The sequence below is a fragment of the Megalopta genalis genome, chromosome 13 (genome assembly GCF_051020955.1).
Source record: "Megalopta genalis isolate 19385.01 chromosome 13, iyMegGena1_principal, whole genome shotgun sequence".
Lineage (NCBI taxonomy): Eukaryota > Metazoa > Arthropoda > Insecta > Hymenoptera > Halictidae > Megalopta > Megalopta genalis.
This window is the reverse complement of record NC_135025.1, coordinates 5,536,615-5,563,643: the sequence shown is the minus strand read 5'-3', so window position 1 is coordinate 5,563,643 and position 27,029 is coordinate 5,536,615. Positions and strand designations below refer to the sequence as shown.

At 42.1% G+C, this 27,029-nt stretch overlaps 6 protein-coding genes across 22 annotated transcripts in view; 3 read left to right on the top strand and 3 right to left on the bottom strand.

The window, feature by feature from the left end:
• Positions 1–2,560, bottom strand: part of GEFmeso (Guanine nucleotide exchange factor in mesoderm) — a 74,014-nt gene extending 71,454 nt beyond the window's left edge. The window contains exon 1 of the mRNA XM_033476834.2: positions 1,961–2,560. Within this exon, the coding sequence (XP_033332725.2) occupies positions 1,961–2,042 (82 nt within the window). The 5' untranslated portion in view covers positions 2,043–2,560. The remainder of the gene's footprint in view (positions 1–1,960) is intronic.
• A 934-nt stretch (positions 2,561–3,494) lies between these two features.
• Positions 3,495–5,004, top strand: Ho (heme oxygenase). Its single transcript, XM_033477164.2, has 3 exons — positions 3,495–3,829; positions 4,065–4,263; positions 4,531–5,004. The coding sequence occupies exons 1-3, from the start codon at positions 3,727–3,729 to the stop codon at positions 4,976–4,978; spliced, it is 750 nt and encodes a 249-aa protein (XP_033333055.1). The 5' UTR covers positions 3,495–3,726; the 3' UTR covers positions 4,979–5,004.
• Positions 4,265–7,480, bottom strand: DCP2 (decapping mRNA 2). Its single transcript, XM_033477158.2, has 5 exons — positions 7,197–7,480; positions 6,464–7,111; positions 6,223–6,388; positions 5,840–6,152; positions 4,265–5,751 (listed from the first exon to the last, which is right to left on the bottom strand). The coding sequence occupies exons 1-5, from the start codon at positions 7,241–7,243 to the stop codon at positions 5,498–5,500; spliced, it is 1,428 nt and encodes a 475-aa protein (XP_033333049.1). The 5' UTR covers positions 7,244–7,480; the 3' UTR covers positions 4,265–5,497.
• A 527-nt stretch (positions 7,481–8,007) lies between these two features.
• Pex10 (peroxisomal biogenesis factor 10) lies at positions 8,008–9,941 on the top strand. Of its 5 annotated transcripts, none has more exons than XM_033477162.2 (4): positions 8,008–8,313; positions 8,499–8,811; positions 8,887–9,138; positions 9,222–9,941. In XM_033477162.2, exons 2-4 carry the CDS (start codon positions 8,527–8,529, stop codon positions 9,531–9,533), a joined length of 849 nt encoding a protein of 282 aa, XP_033333053.2. In that variant the 5' UTR covers positions 8,008–8,313; positions 8,499–8,526; the 3' UTR covers positions 9,534–9,941. The 5 variants fall into 5 exon arrangements, with proteins under 5 accessions (XP_033333053.2, XP_033333052.2, XP_033333054.2 ...); XM_033477161.2 differs by having other exon boundaries at positions 8,008–8,337; XM_033477163.2 differs by having other exon boundaries at positions 8,009–8,171.
• EDTP (Egg-derived tyrosine phosphatase) lies at positions 9,851–14,032 on the bottom strand. Of its 10 annotated transcripts, none has more exons than XM_033477155.2 (8): positions 13,895–14,032; positions 13,639–13,704; positions 12,329–12,730; positions 11,651–12,210; positions 11,251–11,570; positions 10,717–11,179; positions 10,297–10,635; positions 9,851–10,213 (listed from the first exon to the last, which is right to left on the bottom strand). In XM_033477155.2, exons 3-8 carry the CDS (start codon positions 12,413–12,415, stop codon positions 10,045–10,047), a joined length of 1,938 nt encoding a protein of 645 aa, XP_033333046.2. In that variant the 5' UTR covers positions 12,416–12,730; positions 13,639–13,704; positions 13,895–14,032; the 3' UTR covers positions 9,851–10,044. The 10 variants fall into 10 exon arrangements, with proteins under 10 accessions (XP_033333046.2, XP_076382151.1, XP_076382148.1 ...); XM_076526036.1 differs by having other exon boundaries at positions 12,329–12,600; XM_076526033.1 differs by having other exon boundaries at positions 12,329–13,704.
• A 713-nt stretch (positions 14,033–14,745) lies between these two features.
• siz (Brefeldin-resistant Arf-GEF family protein schizo) overlaps positions 14,746–27,029 on the top strand; it is a 90,095-nt gene continuing 77,811 nt past the window's right edge. For 2 of the 4 annotated variants that reach the window (XM_033477149.2, XM_033477145.2), the window contains exon 1: positions 14,746–15,459. In XM_033477149.2, coding sequence (XP_033333040.1) covers positions 15,230–15,459 — 230 coding nt within the window. In that variant the 5' untranslated portion in view covers positions 14,746–15,229. The remainder of the gene's footprint in view (positions 15,460–27,029) is intronic. The other 2 variants (XM_033477142.2, XM_076526028.1) reach the window with 2 other exon arrangements.

Genomic DNA, 27,029 nt, shown 5'->3' with positions numbered 1-27,029 from the left:
ATTTTATTGTTCTATATATATATATATATATATTATTATATATATTATTATATTATTATTATATATTATATATTATTTTATTATATTAATATTAATTATTATATATATATTATTATTATATATTATATATTATTTTATTATATTAATATTAATATATTATCATATATTATTATTATTATTATATACCACGCCGGTGCCATGCAAAAACTATCTGTTGCACGCCAATGGCGGTACACCACTTCGGCGCCATTTTAAAAAACTGAAATAACAATTTGAACTATATTTCTTGGCCGTTAAAAGGCAGCAAACTAACTATATAGCATTGTGCTTGTTCAACTAAGAATTAAGTACGAAAATTCTTGGATGACTTTTGTAAATGATGATGATTTTTACAAAGGAAAAAGTTAGCGTTAAAATAAAACCGTGGCACCCAGAGCAAGATTTGCGCTAAATTTGCGCGCCAGTCGATGGGTCAGCCTCTAATGTGAACGTCGCTAATTTATCATCGTATCGTCGGCTGCAGGAATGCGAACGAAACGTATCCACGGTGTATATCTTGGATTTTATAAAATGTTATCAGCCTCGCGCGCGAGATCCGCGCAATCAACCCTCTGCCGCGCTCTATGTATCTGCTTGAATTTCGTGATCGATATATTCGAACAACGGTGGTTCGTTCGGCGGTAAGAATCTGGAACAAACGAGTCGTTGAACCAACCGCGGAAACGCGTACACGGTTCGGTCGGTATCTTTGCGGAGCGGCGCGCGACCTCCGTCCCTAAAACCTACGCCTCGTTTGCATTTCCTACCAGTTATTAACGTGTTAGCTTGCACAAGTATACGCGATAACAACTTTCCGTGCCACGCAAACCCAGTGGTGGTCAAAGAAGTATCACACTAACGGCGGCCACCGGAGCAATAATAATTAACACCAAAGCTACCGCGGTCGAGAAACGACCGCTTTCTTATTTTGCAATTCCGCAAAGCTTTCCGAGACTCTTTCGTCGAAAACGCTTGAATAATATATTAATAATAATATTATACATAATAATATATAATATAATATAATATATATTATATATAATATTAATATATATTATATTATTATATTACTTATTATTACAATATTATTATAATATATATTATTATTATATTATTATATTACTTATTATTACAATATTATTATAATATATATTATTATTATATTATTATATCATTAATATAAATAATAATATTTATATATATAATATAACATATAGTAATATTATATATTATTGGAGCAAGTTTTATAATAAAAACTTTACAAATTCCAAATGAATTCGGTCTTCTCGCTTTTGCGAAGCGATGCATGCCCAATTAGTATTACTGCTTGGTAGATTTTTAACACTAACCCTACAATTGCAATTCCTTGAATAAGTTATATCATTGGAACAAGTTCTATAATATAATATAAACTATATATATAAAATATAAGCATACATATAATATATATAATATAAACTATATATATATTAGTTAATATTATAATATAAACTATACAAATTCTAAATAAATTCGATCTTCTCGCTTTTGCGAAGCGGTTGGTACATGCCCAATTAGTATTACTGCTCGGTAGGTTTTTTAGTGTTAAACGTTCCGCGCGACCGCCACCGTCGCCGCGCCAAGAGAAACCTGAAAACTGTGGCTGAGAGATAGATCTATAACCCGCGGTACAATAGCAACGTCTCTTGGGCATAACAATCCTTCGCCAATCCGCGGAGACCTCTCGTTCGTGCTCCTCTTGTCGTATACGAGACACGGTCAAAATAAACGCGACATATATATATTTACGTTCATCCGTACACATCGCGTACGCGTACGTACACGAGCGTATATGTATCTCTCTGCTTACGAGGAACCGAACATACTCGTAAACAGAGGTTAGAAAAGGAAACGAGAGCGAGAGAGATCGATCCACACTCACCGAAGAACTTCTCCCAGCTATCGGACTCGTCCGAATCCACGGCGTTGGTACCAGCGGTCTCCGCGTTCGCTTCACTGCCCATCTCGTCGTATCAAAACACTCGCGAAACTTCCGACGATCTTCCGCACCGAACGAGGTTACCGAAAAGGGTTCCTTCTTCTTCTTGTCTCACCGCGGAGGAGGAACGGCCACGAGATGTCTGACGGTTGTTCCGGCCTCGCGTGGTGGCATCGCGCGCGACAGCGGTCCCCGGTTCGGCCGCGAGAGGATGCCGGGCCGATCTCGATCGATGGATCACGGGACGTAGAGCCGCCGAAACGCAACGTCCATCCCCTTGGCTCGCGGTCACGAGACGTACTGAGACCGGGAGCCGTGAGCCCTCGGACCGCGACCGACCGTCCCGGCGAGTCAACGAATCGGCAAACAGCTCTCAGCAACCCGTACCGCCAACACGCCGCGCCACTCTCCTGCTCCACCGCGGGCTCTCCTCAGTTAGGTCTCTCGCTCCTCCAGTCTGCCTTCGGCACTCTCTAGCTCCTCTCTGCCTTCGAGCTTCGGCTTGGCTCTCTTTGCCTTCTCGATCCTCAATGCGCCGACTGTCCTCGCCTTCCTCGCCGCGGACGCCGTTCATGTAAATCGCCGCACGCTGCCCACTAACGCCGCCTCTGGTCATTGAATTAGGACCGTTCCGATATATTTTTAACCCTTCGCGGCGCGCTCGTCGTCGTCTTCTTTTTCCGCCCGCCGGTTTTTAGGGAGCCGGCGGTGGTGGGGCGACGCAGAACCTCGATACGTATACACTCGGATCGCAGGCGTCGTTCTGCCTGGATCGTTCATGTTCGCCAGTTTTCGTTCGCTTCGGCGAAAATAAATCGAATTTATTATTGCACGTTTCGACGGACTTTTTTTACTTGACATAACCTCGAGATGCGTTCTAAGGAGAATCGCAATTGGTCGTGTGCAGAAATCCTTGTAATTTTTATTTGTACCGTGTTGTCGCAATTATCTCCAAATTGCATCTTACCTGTCGTAAAACGCGGTTTCCTTGGCTTTAATTCGAGCACGCGGACGGCAATATATTTCGACGAGAAATTGTGGAATAATCGTTCGTTTGAAACTCGATTAATCGAGCACCTGTTCTGCTCGTCGATCCGGTTGTTAAGTTTGGATTTTCCGTATGTTCTCGCAGTTGTTTTCAAATCTATCGTAAGATCCACAATTTGTGTACTTAAACATCGACAAATTTCAATAGGAAGATAATATTAGTTTCTATTTAAATGATTCTTACCGCTTTCGCCATCGGAACCGACGTAATTTCCTGCCGGAACCATTTGCTTCTAAAAATGTCAAAATGGCGCTGTTCGCGTAGCGGCGAAACGTTCAAACTGTTGGACAACGCGACCGACGGTGCAATTATCGACGGAATTTGTCGGTATTGTACCGAGTTATTGTACCCCGATATTATCTACAGAATCTATTGACTTTATCGACAGGTGGCAGCACCGTTAACTTTTCGTGATAAATTCGCGATTTGTACTTTGTACGTTGTGTGACAAGCTTGCGAAACGTCAGATTAAAAGGCTTTGTGATGCATTGTGTTGGTTCTGATTCCTGTAATAATACTGTCATTTAAGATCGTTGATTACAATCAAACTTTCGAGCATAGAAACTTGAAGAGAAACGCATAATTCTTAGTTCTATAGTGTCGCTTTTAATTTTGTTAAATACTCATATGTGTGTATATATTTACTTATATTAATATCAAGATGTCGAACAGAGGCGAAGATACATTTTGTAAGAAAATGCGAAAAGCTACGAGAGAAATTCACTCGATCAGTGACGCTTTAGTGAATGCCAAATTAGCATTTGGTAAGATAAATTATTATAATTCGTACGTAAAATATTCTATTATTTTACAACACTTTTTCATTCGTAATGCCTACGTAATTTAGGTTAGTATCTCGATCGTACGTTTAGTATGTATTTTTAATTATTTTCCGGAGTATGATACGATAGAAAATAGTTTATGCGCGATCAGAAAGAAGGTTCGTATGAAAGAAACTAATCCTCCAACTCCTTGTCAAATACCTTTTACTTTCAACAGGATTTCTCAATAATTCCGTATGGGCAGATGGTCTTTTAGTATTTTATGAAATATTCTTATATTTAGAAGCTGCTATGCTCAGATTAAAGAATACTAAGATAGGATTATTTCCAATTGATAAACTTTCTCGTGTGAAAGCTTTCGAGTCCGATCTAGAGTTTTACTTAGGAAAAGGGTGGACGAGAAACTACAGTCCTAGGTACAGGTTTTATATTTGTATTGTTAAATGTTTATGTATAAATTGTAGTTGCACATGCACCGGGTATATATTAACAGATACGTTTACGTTCATCGAAGTCGCATGTTTTCTCTATTTATACTATCGCACAAATGTCACAAATTTATTGAATTCTTAAAACTGAATCTCGTCTATGACATTTGTTCGAATATTCTTACACTCTTTTTTATTTGCAATGAATTTACTCTCGCATGTAGAGTTCACGTTTACTATTGTTTCACGCTCTAGGGACAGTGTCGTCAAATATCTGATGCACTTAAGGGAAATAGAAGATACAGATCCTACGTTACTGATAGCATACATTTATCATCTGTATATGGGCCTTCTTAGCGGAGGAATTATTCTACGTAAAAAACGGCAACTAATGCAGAAGATTTTGCCATTTAAAAAAATTGACGCAAGCGGTAATAATATTACAGATTTTGAGTGTAGTATCTATGAGCTTAAACAAAATATACGCGAGACGATGAATAAGATTGCGGAAACGTTGGACGAAGACACAAGAAATAAACTTATCGAAGAGAGTAAAGTAGTTTTTGCATTAAATAATGAGATTATTAGAAGCATTCAAGGTGCAGGCAGTTTCCTTGCGAAAAAATCATTGTATTTCATTACTATTCTTGCGGTAGTTCTTCCAATCTGTATAATCTTTTTCAAGAATTCTAATCTATTTTAAATAAACATTTCATAATTTGTTGCTAACGATGTATATGCACAATCATTTCCTTGTGTACCAATCAAGTACATATAAAACGAACTATTTCTTTAAAACATTATATGTAGTATCCTTTTTAGTGATCTCCACTTATTCGACAATTACGTCGGTGTATCGTTTTTTTTATCGTAATTAAGTTACTGTAGACACATCGTTGAAGAATAAACGAAAAAGTTAAATACGTAATATCCGTTATAAGTCAACAATGTGTTCACTTTACCGTTATTCTTACTGTACATTAGAAAATTCTACAAGAACAAAATACAGTTTCGTTGAGAAACTGCTTTGAGATCACAAGTGTTTAAAATTATATTTAATTATAAATTTTTATACGTAATTCTTCGCAAATTTATATATACGTATATGTATATACATATAGCTATACATATATATAAATACCATAAAAAGTTAATACAACTTGTAGAACGTGGCTCTTTTTCTTCTTTAAAAAACCATAACAATCGTTTCTTTAAAATCAATTCACAAACAATTCAATATTACTTGTTTATCGAACTTGAAGTGTTCCCAAATTATTGAACCCAGCTGCATGGAATATTCCCGAGTTTCGAAATCGTCTGTCGAATCAAATCGGGCACTGTAATCCATTGCAACGAACGGGGAACAAGTCTTTAAATCTGTCGGTAATTTGTTCACTGCTTTGTCAAATAATAAATCTTTTAGATTTCCCTCGGACATTTCGATGTTTTGCGATACCTCAAGTGGAGATACCTGATCTGAAAAAAGCACATTATTTTTGTTATTATGAGTTTACCGCGAGGGAACTTTTTCCCAACATCTTTTCAAGCAACCTACTGGCAATACCTTTCATGAAGGCTTGCGCTTCGTAACCGAACTCATTGCATTTCATAGACTGAATGGCTGGATCCATTAGAAATGAACAAGTTGATTGACTTCGTGGACTGTCTGCCAATTGTTTAGCAAGAGCAGACGAACTTTCGTCATCATTTTGTTCGCCGAATAAATTACGTTTAATTCCCGTTTTCGATGCGGTAGTTTTATTATCGTACGAATTGTCATATGCACGCCGTGGACATTTGACCCATACCCGATTTCGAGCAGGTGAGGTATTGGATTGCCGAAAATTTATAAAGTCCTTAATACTTGTGATATCACTCTGAAATTCATTAGAATGTACTCGATGCAATTTCAAATACAGTAATTAATTACAGGCTAAGCATAATTACTTGTGCAGACTGATTAAATAACTGTTGTTGTTGTGTTTGTTGCTGCTGTTGTCGTTTGCTCTTTGAAACACTTTCAACATCGCCAAGAGATTTATGTCTATGTCTTCGTAACGTGGTTTTAATTTTATCACGTAAATGTTTTTCTTGTATCCAACGTCTCATTCTCCTGTATAAAAACCAATGTAAAGCATTAGAAGGTATCATTAAAAGGTACAAACAAATTGCTTTAATTGTTTCCTACCTTACAAATGGGATTACCATAAAAAATGCATTCGGACCAACTCCTATTTTTACTTTTGGTGTCAAGTCCTTTTTGTTGTTTGGCAAATCTGCTAAAGAGAACCATTCCACATTTTTTATTTCTTTCCTTGTTTTCGGTTGAAATTTTGTATCTTTCTGAACACCAGATATTATATATAATCTCACTAATTGTTCATTTATCATCGACTCGATATATTCATTCTCGTCTATCAGATTCGAAATGTCAAAGCCGGTCTCTTCTAAAACTTCTCGTACAGCACAACGAGCAGGATCCTCGTCCGCGTTGACCTTGCCTTTCGGAAAGCTCCAACTGTTTTTTGCCCAGTAACTTTGTACGAGCAGTACTTTAGTTAAGTCTTCGTTCAATACAATAGCTCCAAATGTGGGAACATTTTGCTTGTATTCTCGCCATTTTTCAAGAATATTATCTATGTTAGCTACATGGAGTTTTAAAAACGGTATATGAAAAAATATGTGCGTAGCAAATTCTCTCATACTGCATGGTCTAAGTTTGGGATTTTCTTCTGTACAATAAAAATCTAAATAAAACCAGTGAGCCAGTTCAATTTGAAAACATATACGAACTAAATCTTTCCGCTCTTCTTCGGGCACGTTGATGATGAATCGACTGTAAACAAGACACGCACACACATTACTTTCGATATAATCAAAGTAAACAACACATAATAAATAAAATTGCCGCAAAAGATAACCTGCTGAGATCGTCAAGAATGTCCGACGGTATCGAGTGATCCACCATTTTTAAAATTAATAACACTGCTTCAAGTTGTCCCACACACACACCGTTTCACGTTATGTATAATTTAACTTAGACTTTTCGTTTACAGTAGGAATTCGTGGTTATAAAATAAACATAAAATCATCGCATAAACCATTGCACATCAAATGTCACCCGCTAATTCGTTAATTATTATTCCGTCCCATCTAACACCTTACTCTATGATGCCGATCCGATCGATCGGATATCTTACTCTATGATACCTATGATCGATTATGATGCCGTCTGTGGTAGAATCTGTAAGCTCCGTGTAATGGTTGGTAATTCTGTAATTGTCTAGAAAATTTCCTTTCTAGTACCAGTTTCAAATGTTTTACCTGCATAAGGTTCGGCGCTGTGTGGAGCTTTGAGATTCTGTCACAAGAAGCGCCACCATTTGCTTTTTTCAATGGTATTTTTCGAAGCATTTTGGTACATATTATAATGGAACGTTACATCTTTTGCACTCCCACGTTGTTTCGCTACTGTTTCAATGTCCCAGTATCGCAACGAGCAGTTCGGGATACACAAAGATGGCGGATACTCGTCGATTCAAATTTCAAGCGTAGTTCTCGTTTAAGAAGCAGGTGGCAGCACTAGGCTGCCACATAAAGATGGCGGACTCTTATTCCCCTTGCGTTTTTGGTACCACCTCCTTTGTCAATAAACCAATCGCGTGCAGTGTCCTTGTAACCCTTATGACCGTGACTCGCAGTCACACGCAGTATAACCTGTGACTATTTGCGTGCACATGGTGGCCCAGCTGCATCTCTCGTGTCCGCACTTTTCCCTGACTAGCCTATAGCGAGAGATTTGTTAAGGATTTCGAGGGGCGTGCGGATGCAGTCGTCCTATGTTGCAGGCAAATGTTCACGGTGCTAATTACACGTCACACTCCGCATATAAAACGGTGAGAATGTGAACGGTCGCCTACGCACTGCGCATGACGAGGACGAGTTGCGTCTTGCATATATAAAATTCATTCGGCCAATTAGCCGAATATTAATTTAATGAATCGGTAATTGGGAGGGGAGGTCACACAATATCCAAAGGTTATTTTCTTTACACTCGCAACGGTAATTTCATACGAGGTGTGCCAAATTTTCTTCCACGCTTATGGTTACGTTCGTATTATCTTGCAGTGTATTATCAGCTTACAGTATGATCTTTCTTTATTAAATGTTGTGTAATAGGCCGGAATGTTATGTTTATGACATGACTTGTGACTTGTTGACAGAATATAGTATAGAAAATCGTTGACAAATATGATGGTAAGAAGGTACAGAAAGCTGAAATCTGCGAGCGAAGCAGAGATTCTGCGATCGTATCAGAGAGACGATGATTTTATTAAAACCCTGCGAGAAAAAGTCATCGATCTTTTACAAATCGTGGGAAGGCGAACGGGCACCTTGCCTTTCATACAGTCCGATGTGCCATTTAAATTACTTTATTTCTTCTTCACGTCCGGAATGGGAAATCAAACATTAGGCGAGGAATATACAGGAATCGTACAGGCTGACTTTGAAGCCCGTAAAGTTCCATCGTTGTTTGTACGTAGCGATCCACGTAGATAGAATGTAACGTATTGCGTTATCATTAATTTGTATCATCCATGTTTTACGCAGGCGAGAGTAGTGTCGGTAATTTTAGAATGCTTCGGAGAAAAGGTATTATTGAAAATATTAAGAAAATTACAGTCAAAAATTAATCATCCTCATAGCGCACTGACCCCTGAAGCTGTTACATTTTTAAACGCATTTATAGCGAAGCTATCTAACATGATCCCGGTTTTTATACTAATTCATAAAGGAGTCTTTTATATGTCTGGTCAATATTACAGCCTGGGAAAAAGATTAACAGGAATCGATTATGCTAAGGTAATGAGCATAATAAAAAAAAAAACATATCCTCTCTGGGTCAAATTTTTCGTTCTGTACAATTTTGTTTTGAACTTGATCAGGTGTACGGACGTCGTCCAACCGATAGCGTCAGTTGGGGATTAAGATTACTGGGACTTGCTACATTGGCGCAATGCGTGCTGAAAATCTGGCAGAACAACGACAATGGAAATTACATCGAGAAGCATGTTGTAATCGACGAAAACAGCAAAACTTGTCAATTATGCCTGGAGAAAGTACCAACAACCGCTACACCCTGTGGTCATTTGTTTTGTTGGTATTGCATTGCGGACTGGTTGAGTTCCAAGTCGCAATGCCCGATGTGCAGAGAACATGTTAAATTGTCCAGAATCGTACATGTGTTGAATTTGTGACTTTCCAGGAATTCGGTAGCTTCCTCCTCTTTTTTCTTTTTTTATTGAAATAATTAGCAAATCAAGGGTGAAATGATCTACTAGAATTATTTTCGTACACTGTAACATTCTTATAATTCTCCTTAAAACTCTAACTACTACGCATCTGTGCTAGCATTAATTTCATACAGACGGCAGTAAAAAGTATACATATACGTACGTGTGATAAATATAAAGTGAAAACAAGTGAACACACACCTATTTACATACATATATACATGTAAATATATATATATAAATATATATACATATACATATAATATACATATATATATATATACAAAAATATCAAGTTTTTATTCATATCGAGCGTACAATACGCATTTTCTTGTATAACAATGTGTTATTCACATAAACGATAATGTACAACTGTTTCATTCTTAATGAAAAGCGTCATATAAAATTCTGAATTGAATCAAGGAATCAATAACAACGAATCGATGATCGTGGCGAAATCAATGATGTTTTACAGTCACAACGATGTGCGTTGAGTAGAAAGAATTCCTACTTTTTCGGCGAAATTACCGAGTAGCTGGCCGAAGGCGCTCGATTCGGAGTTATCTTTCATTCGAAATCCGACAGTATGGCTGTAAGCGTTATAAAATATTTTTCTTAAACACTGTAACTTCTCTCTGCGAGATCTGAAACGAGAAACGCGAACAGATATATTATATATCAGGGAATGCAAGTAAAGTTCGGCAGAATCTATCTAGTCGTTACTTACTGTGCTAATAACGCGCACGCTTCGTCTTCGATGATCGTGGTACTCGATTCTTGAGACCCGTGTCCCGTACATGTTTCGCATTGAGATCTGCAAGCTAAACCAGAAGACGTTAGTCCATCTGCGATGGGAGCGTTGGCAGTTGTGGAACCGCGTAAACTGCCAGTCCCAGATATCATCTGCCAGGAGCCACCAGACGACGAAGATTCGTTTCGTTGTCGAAGACGTCCAGGTACAGGAACCGCTACGGGAGAAGTTCTATTCGGTGGAAGAGGGGACCGTGATCCATGAGCGACGCCCTCCTTGTTCGGGGAGGGGTAAAAGGTCCATGGTACAACGTTCCTGAACAGAAAGAAAGTCGAACGTCACATTAAGCGTATGCAAACAGATTAAGAGAGCCAATCGGTAGAATCCTCAACGAACCCATTACTATGACTATCTTCTTGACTCTCCGTGGAAGCACAATGAAACACCGCTGGTGGATTATTATCTTGACTATCCCTGCTGTTCTGACTAACAGAGCTACACCAACTATTCAGACTTAAGTTGGAACTGACCGAACTCAACGTCACTACCGATTCACTATCGAACATAACATTGTCTAACTGTGAGTCACTATCGTTACGTAAAACCGTATGCCGGGACCTATTGTGACGCGGATGAATACTGAACTCATCCTCGTAGATGTGCTTCAAAAAATAGAAACAGAAGAAAAATATCTCTTCCCCTTTGCTCAGTCGGTCTTCCAAGTCATGACCGAATAACATCCAATCATACGCTATTGTGTAGTAAAGAATTTGATACGCGTTCAGGGACGCGTGTATTGCACCATCAGCCCATAAACTTATTCTTAATAACGAAATAAATAACGGTGTGCGATCCCATCCTGCAAAACGTAAATAACTGTTTAATTATACCAGAAACCGGACCGCTTATCAGTCGGAGAACAACACGTACCTGAAATACAATGTATCAATATTCCATTACTACTATCGCTCAAATATCTTAATATCAGTTTTAAATAATTTTGAGTTAGCAGGACTAGATCCCAGACTTGGTATTGTTCCCAACTGATCCGTAATTGAGTGGAAATTGAATCTTCAGGCACTCCTATCTGCGCGTCCACGTGAGTCTGAGACCAATCGAATACTAATCCTTTAGCCAGATAATCGTTCTCTCTAAACTCTTTGAAGAATTCACATCCAGGATATGGCAGTGAAATTATGGTGAAGTTCGAATACCTCTTCTCCTTGTCTACTTTCTCCGAAGAGGTCACACTGTATACCAAAGAAAAAACAGACAACAAGTTAGTTACTCTATCAACAAAAAGTAATTGTAGACGAACCGATTGGCTTACTTCATTCCAAACTTGACCTTCTTCTTCTCAACCATAAAATCGATGATAGTTCCGACATTAAGCGTTTTCAGAAGTTTGATATCTTGATGCCTGACTTTATCAAACAGTTGCCATTCGCTAAGTACAGAGTCACTCCCTCGTGCTTCGTCTACTTGTTGCTGAATAGAGACTATTCCTTCGCTACCCGCAAATAAATAATCTAATCCGGATCTACCATAAATTTCAGGTCCGCCGGATAATGTAGCCGATCTGCAGACATGTCTTCCTTTATACATTATTACTGGCAGTGGAAATCTTGAACGACACCTGGCAAATCTAGCGCTTTTTATCAATTCCTTCAGTTTATTGGGGTCGTACATGGTTTCGTATATAGTTTCTGTTGTGCGTGGCAGTGGTGGCGGTGTATCGCTAATGTTTGGATTTTTATTAGACTTCTCATTTTCTAGAATGACGAGATGGCTAGGATAATGTGCACTGAGATCACCTCCGTTATTGTTTATTACAGCGTGAGTATAATCTAAGTCGGTGAGTAGCAGACATCTTTGCATAATTGTTTGGCTCTGAAATAATATAATATCCATTATATTTGGAAAATATAATTTATTTTATTAAAAATATAGCATCATATCGAACTGTCTTTCTACCATTATTTTCTGTCAATTATAAACAACGACTTACTGTATTATCTGCATCCTTAGCTCGGTAAGTGTTCTTTGAGAAGTATATAAGAAGATCTTGTAAATCCTGAATATTAATATCTGTCATGATTGCAATAAATTTCCACAGGCTACTATATGAAAAACTTAACCAAAAGCCAACTTTTTGTTTAAGGAGGTCCTAAATTTCTACGATTCTCATGAAAATGCCAAGGCATCAACCATGGCCAATGTCTTGCATAAGAAAGGAATGGCACATACACTGTCTTTAAATCACACTGCACAACATCACAGCTTAACACAAACACGATAGAGTTACGAATGTTTAAAAGCATTATTTAACATCGATCGTATAATGAACAAAGTTTCAATTTGTAGAAACATCGAGGTTTTTCTTAATGAGCTTTTTGCAGACAATCTTGATCTATGATTCAAGAAGCAGCGAAGATATAGCGACTATTAAAGTTTATATGTCCTGAACAATGTAAAATATGATCTCGCTTGCATCAATTTTATCATATTCGTGACACCTCGAATGAAACGCAATACAGAGATAAAGTACTAATAAATAAAATAATAATTAATATTTGTATGTCCTTATCCAATGCTAACAAATTTGTGCTCTAGTATGACAATAAAAGAAAGCTGTCACAATTCAGTGCAGCGTTCTCCGAAATTTTTGTTCGTTTTTTCTTACAATGTGTATCAGAAATGAAACGATTTACAAAATTTCATGGAAAGCGGAACCAAAAAGGAAATCAGGGCTTGCTTTTCCTTTCTGGACGTTTGAGCAACAACGAAGCGGACAACGTTTACTGTATGACTTAACCTGATTCAAGTCATGCACGTCGCTTTCATTGTTATGAACACATGAGAGCCACGTCTGAAGAGATTCTTGAGAATTCTATCGGACGACGATCGACCGTGGAATCGGAGAGTTTTTCACGGTAGATACCCATGTCTGTCTCAACGCACGCCGATGTGGACGACAATCCAACGGTATAACCTAGACATAACTCTCGAGAAAATAGATTTTTCGTTGCTCGCAATTATTCGAACCTGCCCCAAGCACACTGTCATCCTCCTACCCCGCGTTTCCTAGGTTCCGACAAGAGTTCACGCCATGAAATCTGTTATGCACGTTTATCAATGTTTCCGCGTCGTGTTTTAAAGGTCGCCACCCGTTTAAAGGACAGTTGAATTCCCTCTTCTTGGATGTCGATGGTGCCGCGTTGCAACCAGCACACCACGTCCACGGTTTTCGGTGGTTGTTTGAGCCACGCGGTCGCGAACAGGGCAGAACTTATCTCTCGAACACCACTGAACAACTACCTATGCACTTCCTTTTTCTTCTCTCTCTCGTAACGCTACACCAGCAGAACGTGTTGTACCAGTTGCCTGTCAGGACGAAAGTACGGAGTGAAACGCGGCGTAGAAAGATAACCTATTTTTGCAATGTGGAGAACGCGTGCTTCGCTTCGACGGTATCGCGAGATTTTCGCGACGATCAAGACTCGCGTCGATGCAACAATTTTAATCACGTCGAACTAGCACCGATTTATATAGAGAAAATCCTGTGAGATATTACCTGGGCGAACCTGCAGACGTTTCTATTACTTTGCCGTTTTCGCGGAGCGATTTATCCATGCGTTCGACCGTTACGGACACATAGAGTAGAAAAAATTTAAGTATACGTATCAGGAACATAGTGTGTACATCGATTTTGTTATTGTCAAGAAGGTCAGAGCTCTTCGCGTGACGAAGAAAGTACGATTACAAGCGCGAAACGTCGCGTGAGACAATACACCCGGGGATCTATTTTAGGTTTCTCATATTTTTTTGCATTCCTTTATGTACAGCCCGAAATCACGGTGTAACGCTGTGATAAAAATATTCCTGACGATGTTACCTCTCTTCCTGTACGAAAAAGATACTTTCACCTGTGTATTTTTAAATATACTCGACAATCGAGCGTCTCGGAAAAACGGGGATACGTATTTTTGCAAACTGTATCTCGTTGATATTTTAAAATCGGTTGGCTTCTTGCCTTCGGTTTTCTGCTGCAGCGAGCAATTTGCATTTTTCTTTTGGCCACACCGCAGCTCGAATTTCGGTTATTATCGAAGAAAATGTAACGGTTTAGCAAGAATGTTGTATGTATAATATTGTCAGCGATTACTTCCAGAAGAAGATCGTTAAATTTTCAAGGTCTCCGAATTCGGTTGAAAGGCAAAAAAGACAAATATGTGTACAAACATACACGCGAGTTATGAGAAAATATAACCCTTGAGTTATTGACGCGGGAAACGACGCGCGGATAGGAAACGAGTTTCGCGAGTACGCTGCCAGATGGCGGTGTTCGGCGCTCCCTCCAGTTCCAGGGTGAGGCGCATGCGCGGCCGTGGGGGTATTTCTGGACAAACGATCCAGCGGAATTGGAACGGGAACGGTCGTGAACCGGGACTGGCGCAAGTACGAGCACACGAGCACGAGCATGAGAGGTGGCACGAGATGCAAGATGGCGAGTACGCGATGAAACGGTGCTGCGTCGTCGATGGATCGTGTATTATTCTCGGACAGAGCGTCCGTTCTGTGTGATATTCGCGTTGGTATGGGGCCGGGGCCGTTTCTGCTAGTGCCGCGTGCTTCTATACAAAGCGAACGCGGCTGGTGATTCCCGTGATCGCCGTGTAGAAACGATTCGATTCGGTTCGGCTCGGTTCGCGGGGCGAAGCTACTGGTCATCGAACGGACACACAGGGGTAAACGTGTTAACGCGCGTGTGTGTGTGTGTACCTGGCGTGCGTGCGATTTGTGTGCCGTGTGCGTGCGTGCGTGCGTGCGTGCTGCGTGTCGTGTTTGTGTGCGCGCGCGCGCGCGCTTGTGTGCTGCGCGCACCCTCGGGTGAAAGTAAACAAACGGTATGAGCACGGTACTGGGCAGTGTCGGTGATCCGGCCGGTCTCCTGGATCCCGACGTTGAGACCATCCTCGAGGAGAAGAACCAACTGATCAGCCGGCAGTATGCGGAGATCGAGAGATTGCAACGGGAGCTCAACGAGGTCATCGGCGAGCGGGACGCGCTGCTCTGCGAAGTGTCCAAATTCAAGTTCGAGCGCGAGATGACCGATTTGAAACGCCTCCACGATGACAGGTACGTTGACACATACATACATTGATGTACGCGCGCAGAACTAGACGCGTACAACGCGTTTAACGCAGGGAACGCTACGCACATATAACGTTCAATGTAATGTAATCTCGTTCGTATTTCACGCGCCTCGTATCCCGTGAATCGCGAATTGATATCGATACGATTAGATTCAGTTACGATTACGCCGATCGAAGATAGTTTCTCGGTATGTATGCGCGTGTGCGTGTGTTCCGATAAAACGGAGCGATACTTTTAAAAGCGAGCCCGAACTCGTCGGGCGAGATCGGTAAAAGTATTCCGAGAATTCTTACACGGTATGCGCTTACAAATACCACCTAACCTTGATCCGCGACGGTCTCGGATTTGAAATGTCTCGATGCTACCATGTTACGAGCGCCGTTTGCGAAACGCTCGATTCTTTCCGGCAACTTACGTATGTATAAGCAACGCTTTCGAAACAAAAGTCGAAACTTGTGTCGAATTATAGCGCATGCCGTCGGATACGGTTGAACTTCGGTGTTCGATTCGAAACTCCTAAATGTACATACGTGCTGAATGCTATCCTTGCGAACGAACCGAGCCAACTCGAAAAACAAGTCGCAAGACGGTCTTCGGAATTTGCCAAAGAATTCCAGAGAACGGGTTTTCGTTTTTCTTCCGTGATAATTTGTCACGTTGCTCGAAATTGACAATTCCGATTAGTCGCTGTCGACGACGAGCCGACACACGGAGTTCCGTCGGCGAAAAAAAGTTCCGTTGACGCCGATGTTGATGCGACGTTAATAGTTCCAACACGCGTACACGCAACGAGCGTGGGCGAAGGTTTCGTCGCGTTACAATTTGCCTTTATTGTTCCCATTGTATCGCGAACACGCCTATCAACGGAACGTGGAAACCCGTGTACGTGTACCACCAGTAGAAAATTGGTATGCACGAGAGCTGTTGTTTTCTTCTTGATCGTTATTAAAAGCTTTCCTTCGTCGACGAGGATTAATGTTTTTTTCCTCGAGAACACGCACAAGGAAAACCGAACGTTTTTCTCTTTCTTTTTTTTATCGCAGTCGAGCATCGGTTTTCGCGTGCAGACAGACGACCTAGAAAAATAACGAATCTATCGCTCGCTAAATCCTGGCTGATTTTTAACCCTTTGCGCTCGAGTGGCGACTCCGAGACACCACTAAAATTTGTTATGTCAGCTTTTAAGATAATTCTGACAAATTTTATTAATAAAGTTTAGATTTAGAAAAGAGTGTAACTGTTGTGCGAGTCCCAAGAGTCAATTTCGTATGCATAAAATGCATTTTGCCACGTAAAGTAGAAATACTATAAGTTAAAAAATTGATTTTATATTTTCAGTTAAAATAGCTTCGAGTGTGAAGGGTTAAGACGCGGATAATATTATATTATATATTATTTATATATTTATATTATATGTATGTATATAATAATATAATATAATATATTATATATATTATATTATATTATATTATATATATTATATTATATTATATTATATTATATTATATTATATTTTTACCCGTGACCGAATCGAACGCGACAGCGCTAGAAATTTTGCCTACAGGGTGTCCCGAAAATGTCTCGCAGTCCGGAAATGGGAGGTTCCTGAGGTGATTTGAAGCAACTTCTTCCTTTGCGAAAATGTTCTCCGAGGCTTCGTTTACCAGTTATTAACGAATTACGCTGACCAATGAGCGATCGCGCACGCCGACGCCCCGCCCTTGCGACCACTAGAGGAGCAACGCGTCGCGGCATTGGCTGTCAGGGTGGAGCACCGGGCGCACTCGCTCTCCGATTGGTCCGCGTTTTCCGTTAATAACTCGTAAACGAAGCCACGGATTGCATTTTCGCTGAGGAAAAAGTTGCTTCGAATGACCTCAGGAATCCCCTACTTTCGGATTGCGAGACATTTTTGGGACACCCTGTATTTTCGAAGCCGTTGTACGGTCGCGCGAGATCTCACTCGAGAGTCTTTCGCGAGTTGCATAAAAAAAGACGCCTATTATCGATCATGTTTACGTTCGTTCGACGTTTGTTTGAGCTGTCCGCGCACGAACGTGGAACGCTTTAGCGCACTTAGCAAGCTCGATCGGCTTCTGAGAAACGCGTCGCGGCCCAGAAAATGAACTGCAACGCCTAATTGAATCGGATGCGTCGTCGACGGAGTCCTAACGTCGATCGGACGACACTTTCGACAGCTTGCGCCAGGCTCGACGAGTCTCGTTCGGGCCCGATTCGAGAGAAACGAGGTTCTCTCCTTGAAATTTCATTTCGCTGAAACAGGATACAATAGATCCAATATTTCGAACCGAAAGTTGGCTTCGGATTCCAGGATGAAACGTCGGCCGGCAACGTATTACGTTACGTTACGTTACGTTACCTTACGTAAACACGTGTTCGAACGTTGTACGCCCCAGTGAGAACAAGCGCGAGCTATTATTATTATTATTCTTATTATCATCATCGTCATCGCTACCAAAGAATAACCGATGCAGAAGACTTTTACTTCGCGTAAAAATCCGCGGTCTACTAATTAACACTGGAAAGACCGAAACTTAGTATATACCTATATATTGCCCAAAAGCAGTTAAAATGACTGCATTGTGAAAGAATAATAACTAATGTGTAAAGACATTTGTTTAAAATTAATTTTTAATGTTTTCTTATATTATTTACAGTTATATAACAGGTTGTTAGTAAATATTAAGAAATAAAAAGAATTTAAGATACGAGTAACAAGTACTACTTTAGCTTATTGAGCAACTGCGACTTATCTAGTATATGCCCAAATCGACAATTTATCATGTACTTGTATGTTATCGTGTAACGGTAATCGAAAAGATTGAAAAATGTTATTTCAATACAGAGCCGAACTGGTCGTATAAGAAATTTATTCAATTCAATAGTAAGAGTCATCTGATTATTTTAAATTTCCCAAGCAGTCGAAACGTCTGCTTTTGGGCAATATAGGTATAACACATATATACAGGGTGTCCCGAAAAGGTCTCGCAATCCGAAAATAGGGGATTCCTGAGGTTATTCGAAGTAACTTTTTCCTCAGCGAAAATGCAATCCGCGGCTTCGTTTACAAGTTATTAACGGAAAACGTGGACCAATCGGAGAGTGAGTGCGTCCGGCGCTCCGCCCTGACGGCCAATGTCGCGTCGCGTTGGTCCTCTAGTGGTCGCGAAGGCGGGGCGTCGGCGTGCGCGATCGCTCATTGGTCAGCGTAATTCGTTGATAACTCGTAAACGAAGCCTCGGAGAACATTTTCGCAAAGGAAAAAGTTACTTCAAATCACCTCAGGAACCTCCCATTTCCGAATTGCGAGACATTGTCGGGACACTCTGTATATACCGAAAATGAAGGAGGGGGGAGTTAACTACAATTATTAATAAACTTATAACATATAAATAAATTTATATGTTGTACAAAAAGGTCACAAAATTCAAAGAAATCGTATCATCATATGCATAATTTCTTTTCTAATCGAAATTAAAAGCAGTCAAAATGACTTGAACAGGAATGACGAAAGAACAAGAATTCTACGGAGGGTATATATATGTATATCGCGGACGACCGCGCGGCGATACGTTGCGCACACACAGAGATAATGTAACCTGCAGGTAATAATATCGCGGCGAGTAGTAAAAAAAATATCTTCGAAACAATTAACCTTGATGCAGCCGACCGGCTCTATTGATTATTGCGACACGATGCGAACACAGGAAACCTCTCTGATGGCACGTTGTGTTGTTCGTCCCAGAAATTGGGTCGATCATTAAATCGCATCGCGTTATCTGAAAGTCGCCGCCCGGCGCTCGACAATCGATGCGTCCGACGCGAAAAGGTTTGTCGGTACAAAGACGAACCGCGCGTTCCACTGGCTCGCGATCGTGTCTGCAGACTCTTCTTCTTTCAGATCGTCGATCGGCCGGCTGAATTTATCGGACGGGCTTCGCGATCCGCGGCGAAAAATTTCGCGTCGCCAAAGTCACCGAAATTTCCGGGAACCGAAAGGCTTCTAAGCCCCGGATCGGTCGCGGCCGCTTATCTTATCGGACGACAATTGGTCCCGCGCGCGAACCAACTAAGAAGAATCGCAATGGAAAGAGAAACAAAGCCGTCTTGTGTTGTCCCGGTGTGTGCATCGGGAATCGTTGCACGGTGCGCGGCGATGCGCGCGAGAGTTTCTCACAGAGTGCAAGGTTGAGCACGCCGCGCCGGCGGCTCGCGTATCGGCCCGCGTATCTGGGCAAGAGGAAAAAGAATGACGGCGGTTTTAGTTCCCACAGGATGCGACTGTAATCCGTCTGGCTAGTGCACACAGCACGCTGCTACCAAAACTAATTAATCGTTCCGCGGCGGAGCGCCAGACGAGCGCGTCCGCGGTTTTCCGTTAATTGGTTAGGATCTTACGGCCGGGGGCTGGCACCGAGTCGCAGCTTTATATTTGTAATTAGCGATATTAGGGATACGGTAAGGGTCGCGGCGTTGGCGACGCGATGGACCGCTTGCGTCGCGCCGCGTTGCGTTGTGTTGCGTTGCGTCGCGCTGCATTACATTGCGTCGCGTCGCGTCGTCTCACATCGCTTTGCGTCGCGCCGCGTTGCCTCGCGTTGCGTTGCGTCGCGTTGCGTTGCGTCGCGTTGCGTTGCGTCGCGCCGCGTTACGTTGCGTTGCGTTGCGTCGCGTCGCGTCGCGTCGCCTCGCGTCATCTCGCATCGCCTCGCCTCACCTCGCGTCGCCTCGCGTTGCGTCGCGCCGCGTTACGTTGCGTCGCGTCGAGTCGTCTCGCGTCGCGTTGCCTCGCCTTGTCTTGCCTCGCCTCGCCTCGTCTTGCCTCACGTCGTCTTGCATCGTCTCGCATCGCCTCGCCTCGCCTCGCCTCGCATCGTTTCGCCTCGCGTTGCGTTGCGTTGCGTTGCGTTGCGTTGCGTTGCATCGCCTCGCGTCGCGCCGCGCCGCGTCCCGTCACGCGCGTCGCGCCAAATATGTCACACGCAGGGCACAGCGTCGGTAATTGGCCTGCCGCAATTGGAAACGCGGAGAAATTTGACACAGATTCGCGAGCCTTTTTCATCGCCCCACCCCGCCTTTTCTTCTCTCGTCCGTTCCGATCCGGTGATCCGTATGAAGCGCGTCCAATGTCATCTTGTTACGACTTGTTCGGCAACGATACCCGTTCTTCGAGGGCATCGATTCGCAGTCGAATACAGTATTCGTGGCTCGCATAATGTCCGCCGTTCGAATAGAGTAACCCGGGTCGACTTGAAAACTCGGATAGGAAAGACGATGATGATGCGATTGCAACGAAAAAGAGTCGAGAGCTGCTGGCAGTGCCAGAGCTTCCCTTTAGGGGCGGTTCGCCGCGTGACCTTAGGGGCTTAAAGGAGCGTCGATAGGAGGATCGATGTGGCAAGCATCCAAAAACGTCGGAATGTCTGCATTCGCTTCCAGAAAACACGAAAACAGAGGCATGTTAGAGACACATGTGTACACTTCGAATTTGAGTTAGCTGCTTTAGTCGGGTGTTCGAGGTATCCGAAGTAATCGCTTGACATCTAGCTAGTATAAAGTTAAGTTGCAAGAGAAAGACTGTTTTATTTTCTAATTTTATTACTGACACATTTATTTATTCGCTTGACGAGATCGGTTAATTGTTTTCGACCATTACACTCGCCGTGACACAAAATTTTGTTATTATTATTATTATTATTATTATTATTATATATAATGTTGTTTAGCTTGAAATTGGTTATATTAGGGTTATAATGGTTATAGGGTTATATTTTGGTTATAATAATATTATATATTATTATTATTAGGTATTATTATTGTATACCAATATACATATAAATTGATATATACATATATCATTATTAATATATATTGTACATATAATTGGTATATATATATATATATATCAATGTATATGTATACATATGTGTATACCAATATATTTATTTTTTTCGGTTGAAATTGCTGTATACATATATCAATGTATATGTATACATATATGTATACCAATATACAATATAACAACCAATATAACAATGTTATCAAAGAAAGACAGAAAACAAACCACAGCCGTACTTCGAATTAGGCATTAGATTTCGGTGCGATATTTTCGTTACGTCTTCACGGAAGTCCGAAGATATCCCTAGAAATCCTTCGGTCGATCGAATAAGAATTAACCGAGTCGATGAATTCGAGAAGCCGGAACGTTTAAAGCGTAGACACGAAGCCTTTGAAGAGGTCAAAGACCATCGTTCCAAGGGTCGACCAGACGGTTCTACCTGCTCGCAAAGCGCGGAGCGAGGGAGGAGGTCTTGCCTTTTCTCGGAAAAAGGCAAAGGTTCGGTAATTCGAGAAGCACAGAAACAAAGCGGGATCGTGTCGCGCGCGTGCTCGAAGGAAGATTTACGATTTCGAGGGCCCGGAAAAGGTCGGAAATATGTCGCACATATTATGTATCTTTCCCTGGAGAGTGTCGCCTTCTCGGTCGCGGGTCGCGGTTTGACGCTTACATCTGGGAGCAGCACGCTGCTGCTCCCAGAGAAGATTTGTCTCTCCCCGGAATTGGCCCGAGTAATTGCCGTTTCGCACGGTCGGCATCCTACGCGCTTACGCGCTCCTAAGACTGTAACAGATGTGTTCTTGTTCGCTTCGATCGGAACAGACGGTGGTTCAGCGACTCCTGCTCTTCGTCTCGATCGAGTCGGAAGCACCCTGGAACAGTGGCGACGATGTTCCACCACTTCTACTCGAAAAGAACCGACTTGCCTTCTTCTTCTTCTTCTTCTTCTCCTCCTCCCCCTCCTTCTTCTCCTTCTTCTCCTTCTTCTTCTCCTTCTTCTTGTTCTTCTCCTCCTCCTCCTCCTCCTCCTCCTTCTCCTCCTCCTCCTCCTTCTTCTCCTCCTCCTCCTTTTTCTTCTTCTTCTCCTTCTTCTTCTCCTCCTCCTCCTTTTTCTTCTTCTTCTCCTTCTTCTTCTCCTCCTCCTCCTTTTTCTTCTTCTTCTCCTTCTTCTTCTCCTCCTCCTCCTTCTCCTCCTCCTTCTCCTCCTCCTTCTCCTCCTCCTTTTCCTCCTCCTTCTGCTCCTCCTTCTTCTTCTCCTCCTTCTTCCCCTCCTCCTCCTTTTTCTTCTACTTCTCCTCCTTCTTCTTCTTCTTCTTCTCCTCCTCCGCCTCCTTCTTCATCTTCTTCTCCTTCTTCTTCTCCTTCTCCTTCTTCCTCTTCTTTTTCTTATTCCTGTCCTTTTAACCCTAATGCCGTTAGATTCGATTCGAGCATTTTTGCTTACGATCCAGGCATTTTTCTTCCGCCATTTTTCTCCCGTTGGGAGACTACCCTTTAACCTTAACCTCGTGCCGTAGGGGTGAGCTACCGTGAATGGGACACACGTTGAATGGGACGTGGTACCATCATCTGAAAAATTACGGACCATTTTATAATGAAATTATACTCGTTTTGCAACTGCATTATGCACATTTAATTATACGTAATTTGAGTGAAGCCGCTGCCAATTAACGCTAAAACAACCACCGCTGGTTTTACATTTTTTATTTCGTAATTATTGATACGTATAAATTACATTATATTGACGTTGCATGATGTTATATCGATTATGCATAAATTACACGTCTTTTTAGTTTTTCTGCCTCGGGTCTTGATGTGTCTGGTTTCCTATTATTATACACTGTGCGCCTACATTAACGATTTAACAATTTTCACGCTGATCTGTTACAATTTCTTACTTCTATTAACATTCTGAACATGTGAGAATGTCGAAGAAGCAATAGTTAATGTCATACAGCTCGGTCAATTAATTATTGATCGATCAAACAAAATAGTTTAATTTTATAACATTTTTGAAACCGTTGGCATTGCTAGCAAAGTGTTAAAATACTCTTTACGCTTAGATATTGACGACAAGAGAACAAAATTTAATTTTTACATAAAACAACGGAATAACATTCGTCTTGATGTGTCTGCTTTCCTACTATTATACACTGTGTGTCTGCATTAACAATCTTCACGCTGATCTCTTACAATTTCTTACCTCTATTAACATTCTCAAAATGTGAGAGTGTCGAAGAAGCAATAGTTAATGTCATACAGCTCGGTCAATTAATTATTGATCGATCAAACAAAATAGTTTAATTTTATAACATTTTTGAAACCGTTGGCATTGCTAGCAAAGTGTTAAAATACTCTTTACGCTTAGATATTAACGACAAGAGAACAAAATTTAATTTTTACATAAAACAACGGAATAACATTCGTCTTGATGTGTCTGCTTTCCTACTATTATACACTGTGTGTCTGCATTAACAATCTTCACGCTGATCTGTTACAATTTCTTACTTCTATTAACATTCTCAAAATGTGAGAGTGTCGAAGAAGCAATTAACTAATGTCATACAGCTCGATCAATTAATTATTGATCGATCAAACAAAATAGTTTAATTTTATAACATTTTTGAAACCGTTGGCATTGCTAGCAAAGTGTTAAAATACTCTTTACGCTTAAATATTGACGACAAGAGAACAAAATTTGCTTTTTACATAAAACAACGGAACAGCATTCGTATTTAGGTATCACGTTATCACTGAAAATCTCCACCGGACTCGACGAATCACGGCCAAGGGGTTAGATTTTAGGGGCTCTTTAATTTTCTCTGTTCCGAGGGCATCGCGTTTCGTCCGGTCTCGTCTCGTATTCGGTCGGCCACCAAAAATAGTTCATTTCGCGGTGGTCCGGTCCCGGCAAGAAGAGTTTCAGATTTTTCGAGGCGGCTGTTCTCCACCCTCCGGCTGGGTTACGTCCGCGCCCCCCTCTGCCTTGCCGGGTCGGGAAACAACCCGGGTCCTCTTCTTCCCTGCTCTCTTTTTCTCCTCCAGGTTTTCATGAATTTTTCATTTCCCGCGGTTAGCTCTCGCATGGGTTATTCCCCGCGGAAAAACGCAGGGAACACCGCGGGCCGAGGACATTAATTTTCATATTAATTCCCGTTGTCCCGTCCCTCGCCGCACACCCCTCTCTGCCTCTCGTCGTCTATCGTTCCGCGAGCACGACGGACGCGAGCGAACAGCTTCGCGTTTGCAAAATAATTGCTCGCACAGGGTGCGCGAGTGCGGGTATTACTGCGGTTTCGCGACGAAGGCGAACTTCGACTTTCGTGAAAATGAGACCTTTTACGCCAATGAATCGACAACTCGGAGCAGCTACAGCTTGTATTATTCTTTCACTTGGACATTCGCTTACGTAAATAATACTTGAGGACAGATTATGGCGCAGGTCGATTTTTTTTGTATCAAAGTAACGATTACTTTGTCTAAAAATAACGCTAATACGAACAGCTTATTATTAACCGTTTACACTCGAATGGCGATTCCGAGGCACCACTAAAATTGTTACATCACGTTCCAAGATCATTTTTATATTATCAAAGTTTAGATATAAAAAGATTGTTCAAAGTCTAACCGTTGTGTCAGTCACAAGATTCAATTTCATATGTATAAAATGCACTTTGTCGTGTAAAATTTAAATACCATAAGTCGAAAAAATTAATTCAGATTCACGGTTAAAATGGCTTCGAGTGCAAAGGGTTAATTACCAAATTGCCTTTCGAACGTTTTCACGAGCTTCCAAATATCAAAGGTTAATAAATTAATTAAAGATTGTTATACTGCGATTGTTGTTACTTGTATATCACAAATTATCAATATTAAAGATATACAAAATTACAGGATTCACTTTTAGAAGATTCCACGCTGTGAAACGTTAGATTTTATTATTTTCATAAAATACCGCAGTATTTGGTGCGTCCGCGGTAATACCCACAGTCACCCTAATTTAACCTTGCTCTATTGTCTCGACGATCACGTACGCCCTGACACCTCGACGTCGTCGCTTCTTATCTTCCTAAACGATCGCGCGCATTCTTCGATCAGCAAAAAAGTCCGTTGATCCATTTCGGACGGATTAACAGCGCGCGCCGACACGAAAAACCAGCCCCGAAGGGGGTTAATAAGCTTGCCGACCCCTCGACTCCATTCCCCGTTTTCACGACGGTCACTTTATTTGCCGAGGCGGAGCTCCTCGAGATCGCGGCACCGATCAAATATTTTTTTTCCTGCCGGTGACATCGTTTGTAAACAGAGCGGGGGCGGTTGACAAACTGTCGCAGACAGAGGGAGGGGGCGAGGGGGGCAGAGAGGCGGACACCGGAAAGTGTCGAAGTAGCAATCTCGACGGCTGGCAATCCGATTATTCCTGTACGGATCGCTCGGTCTCGGAATCGCTCGTTCCTCGCGAGGCCGATAAAAATGCAACGGGTGCAACACGGGTGCAACGGCTTGCGGGAGGCGGTCGTTGAATGGCGCAGTTTACCTGCGCGCATCGGCCGAGCCTGTTCCCGCGTCTGTCCTCGCTTAATGAAAGCGTAATGACGTGGTTCTCGACGCTTGCCGGTGAAATCACCGGGATAATTCTCTCTCTCGGTCGGAAATATCGAGGCTTTGTTAACCGATCGGCTGTGGGGGTTACTTCTAACCTCGTTTCTCTCCCTCCCTCTTACTCTCTTCCTCTCTCTCTCTCTCCCTCTCTCTCTCTCTCTCTCTCTCTCTTTGTCTACTCTCCCTCCCTTTTTCTCTCCCTCTCTCTTTCTCTACTCTCTCTCTCTCTCTCTCTTTGTCTACTCTCCTTCCCTTTCTCTCTCTCCCTCTCTCTCTCTCTCTCTCTCTCTCTCTTTCTCTACTCTCCCACCCTCTTTTTCTCTTTCTCTCTCTCTCTCTCTCTCTCTTTCTCTACTCTCCCTCTTTCTTTCTCTCTCTCTCTCACTCTCTCTATCCCTCTCTTTCTTTACTCTCCCTCTCTCTTTCTCTCCTTCCCTCTTTCTCTCCCTCCCTCTTTTTTTCTCTCTCTCTCTCTCCCTCCCTCTTTCTCTCTTTCTCTCTCTCTCTCTCTCTCTCCGTCTCTCCGTCTCTCCGTCTCTCTCCGCTCCCTTTTCTGTTGTAACAGGCGCGCCCTTTGAGGCGCGAACTCTCGCGAATTGTTTCCACTCGAACGCGCGGCGCGTTTCTTTGTCTCTCGGTCCGGGCCGTGTTGTTTCCGCGCGCACCTGGGCCGCAATTCCGATCCTGTTGCGCCGATTAACGAGCTCCGTGCCAGCCACGGGAGGTCCGCGATGCAGGGTCGCGCGCGACAATCGGAGAATTGCAATTGAGGTGCCGAGAGGCGGCCCGAGAAGCGAAGCGATAATTTATTACCGGCGTGCGTTTCGACCGTTCGAACGTGTCGAACAGTACGGTTCGCGAACACGCGCCGCGGTGCTAGATTAAGGGTCGATTCACATCTACGTGCCAGGGTTATGACAAAGTTATGTCAGAGTTATGTCAGGATTATGTCAGAGTTTTGCCGAAGGTACGGCAGGTTATACCTTGCCAAAGTTATGCCAAAGTTATGTCAGAGTTATGCCAAAGGTATGTCAGAGTTATGCCAAAGGTATGTCAGGTTAAACCTTGCCAAAGTTATGTCAATGTTATG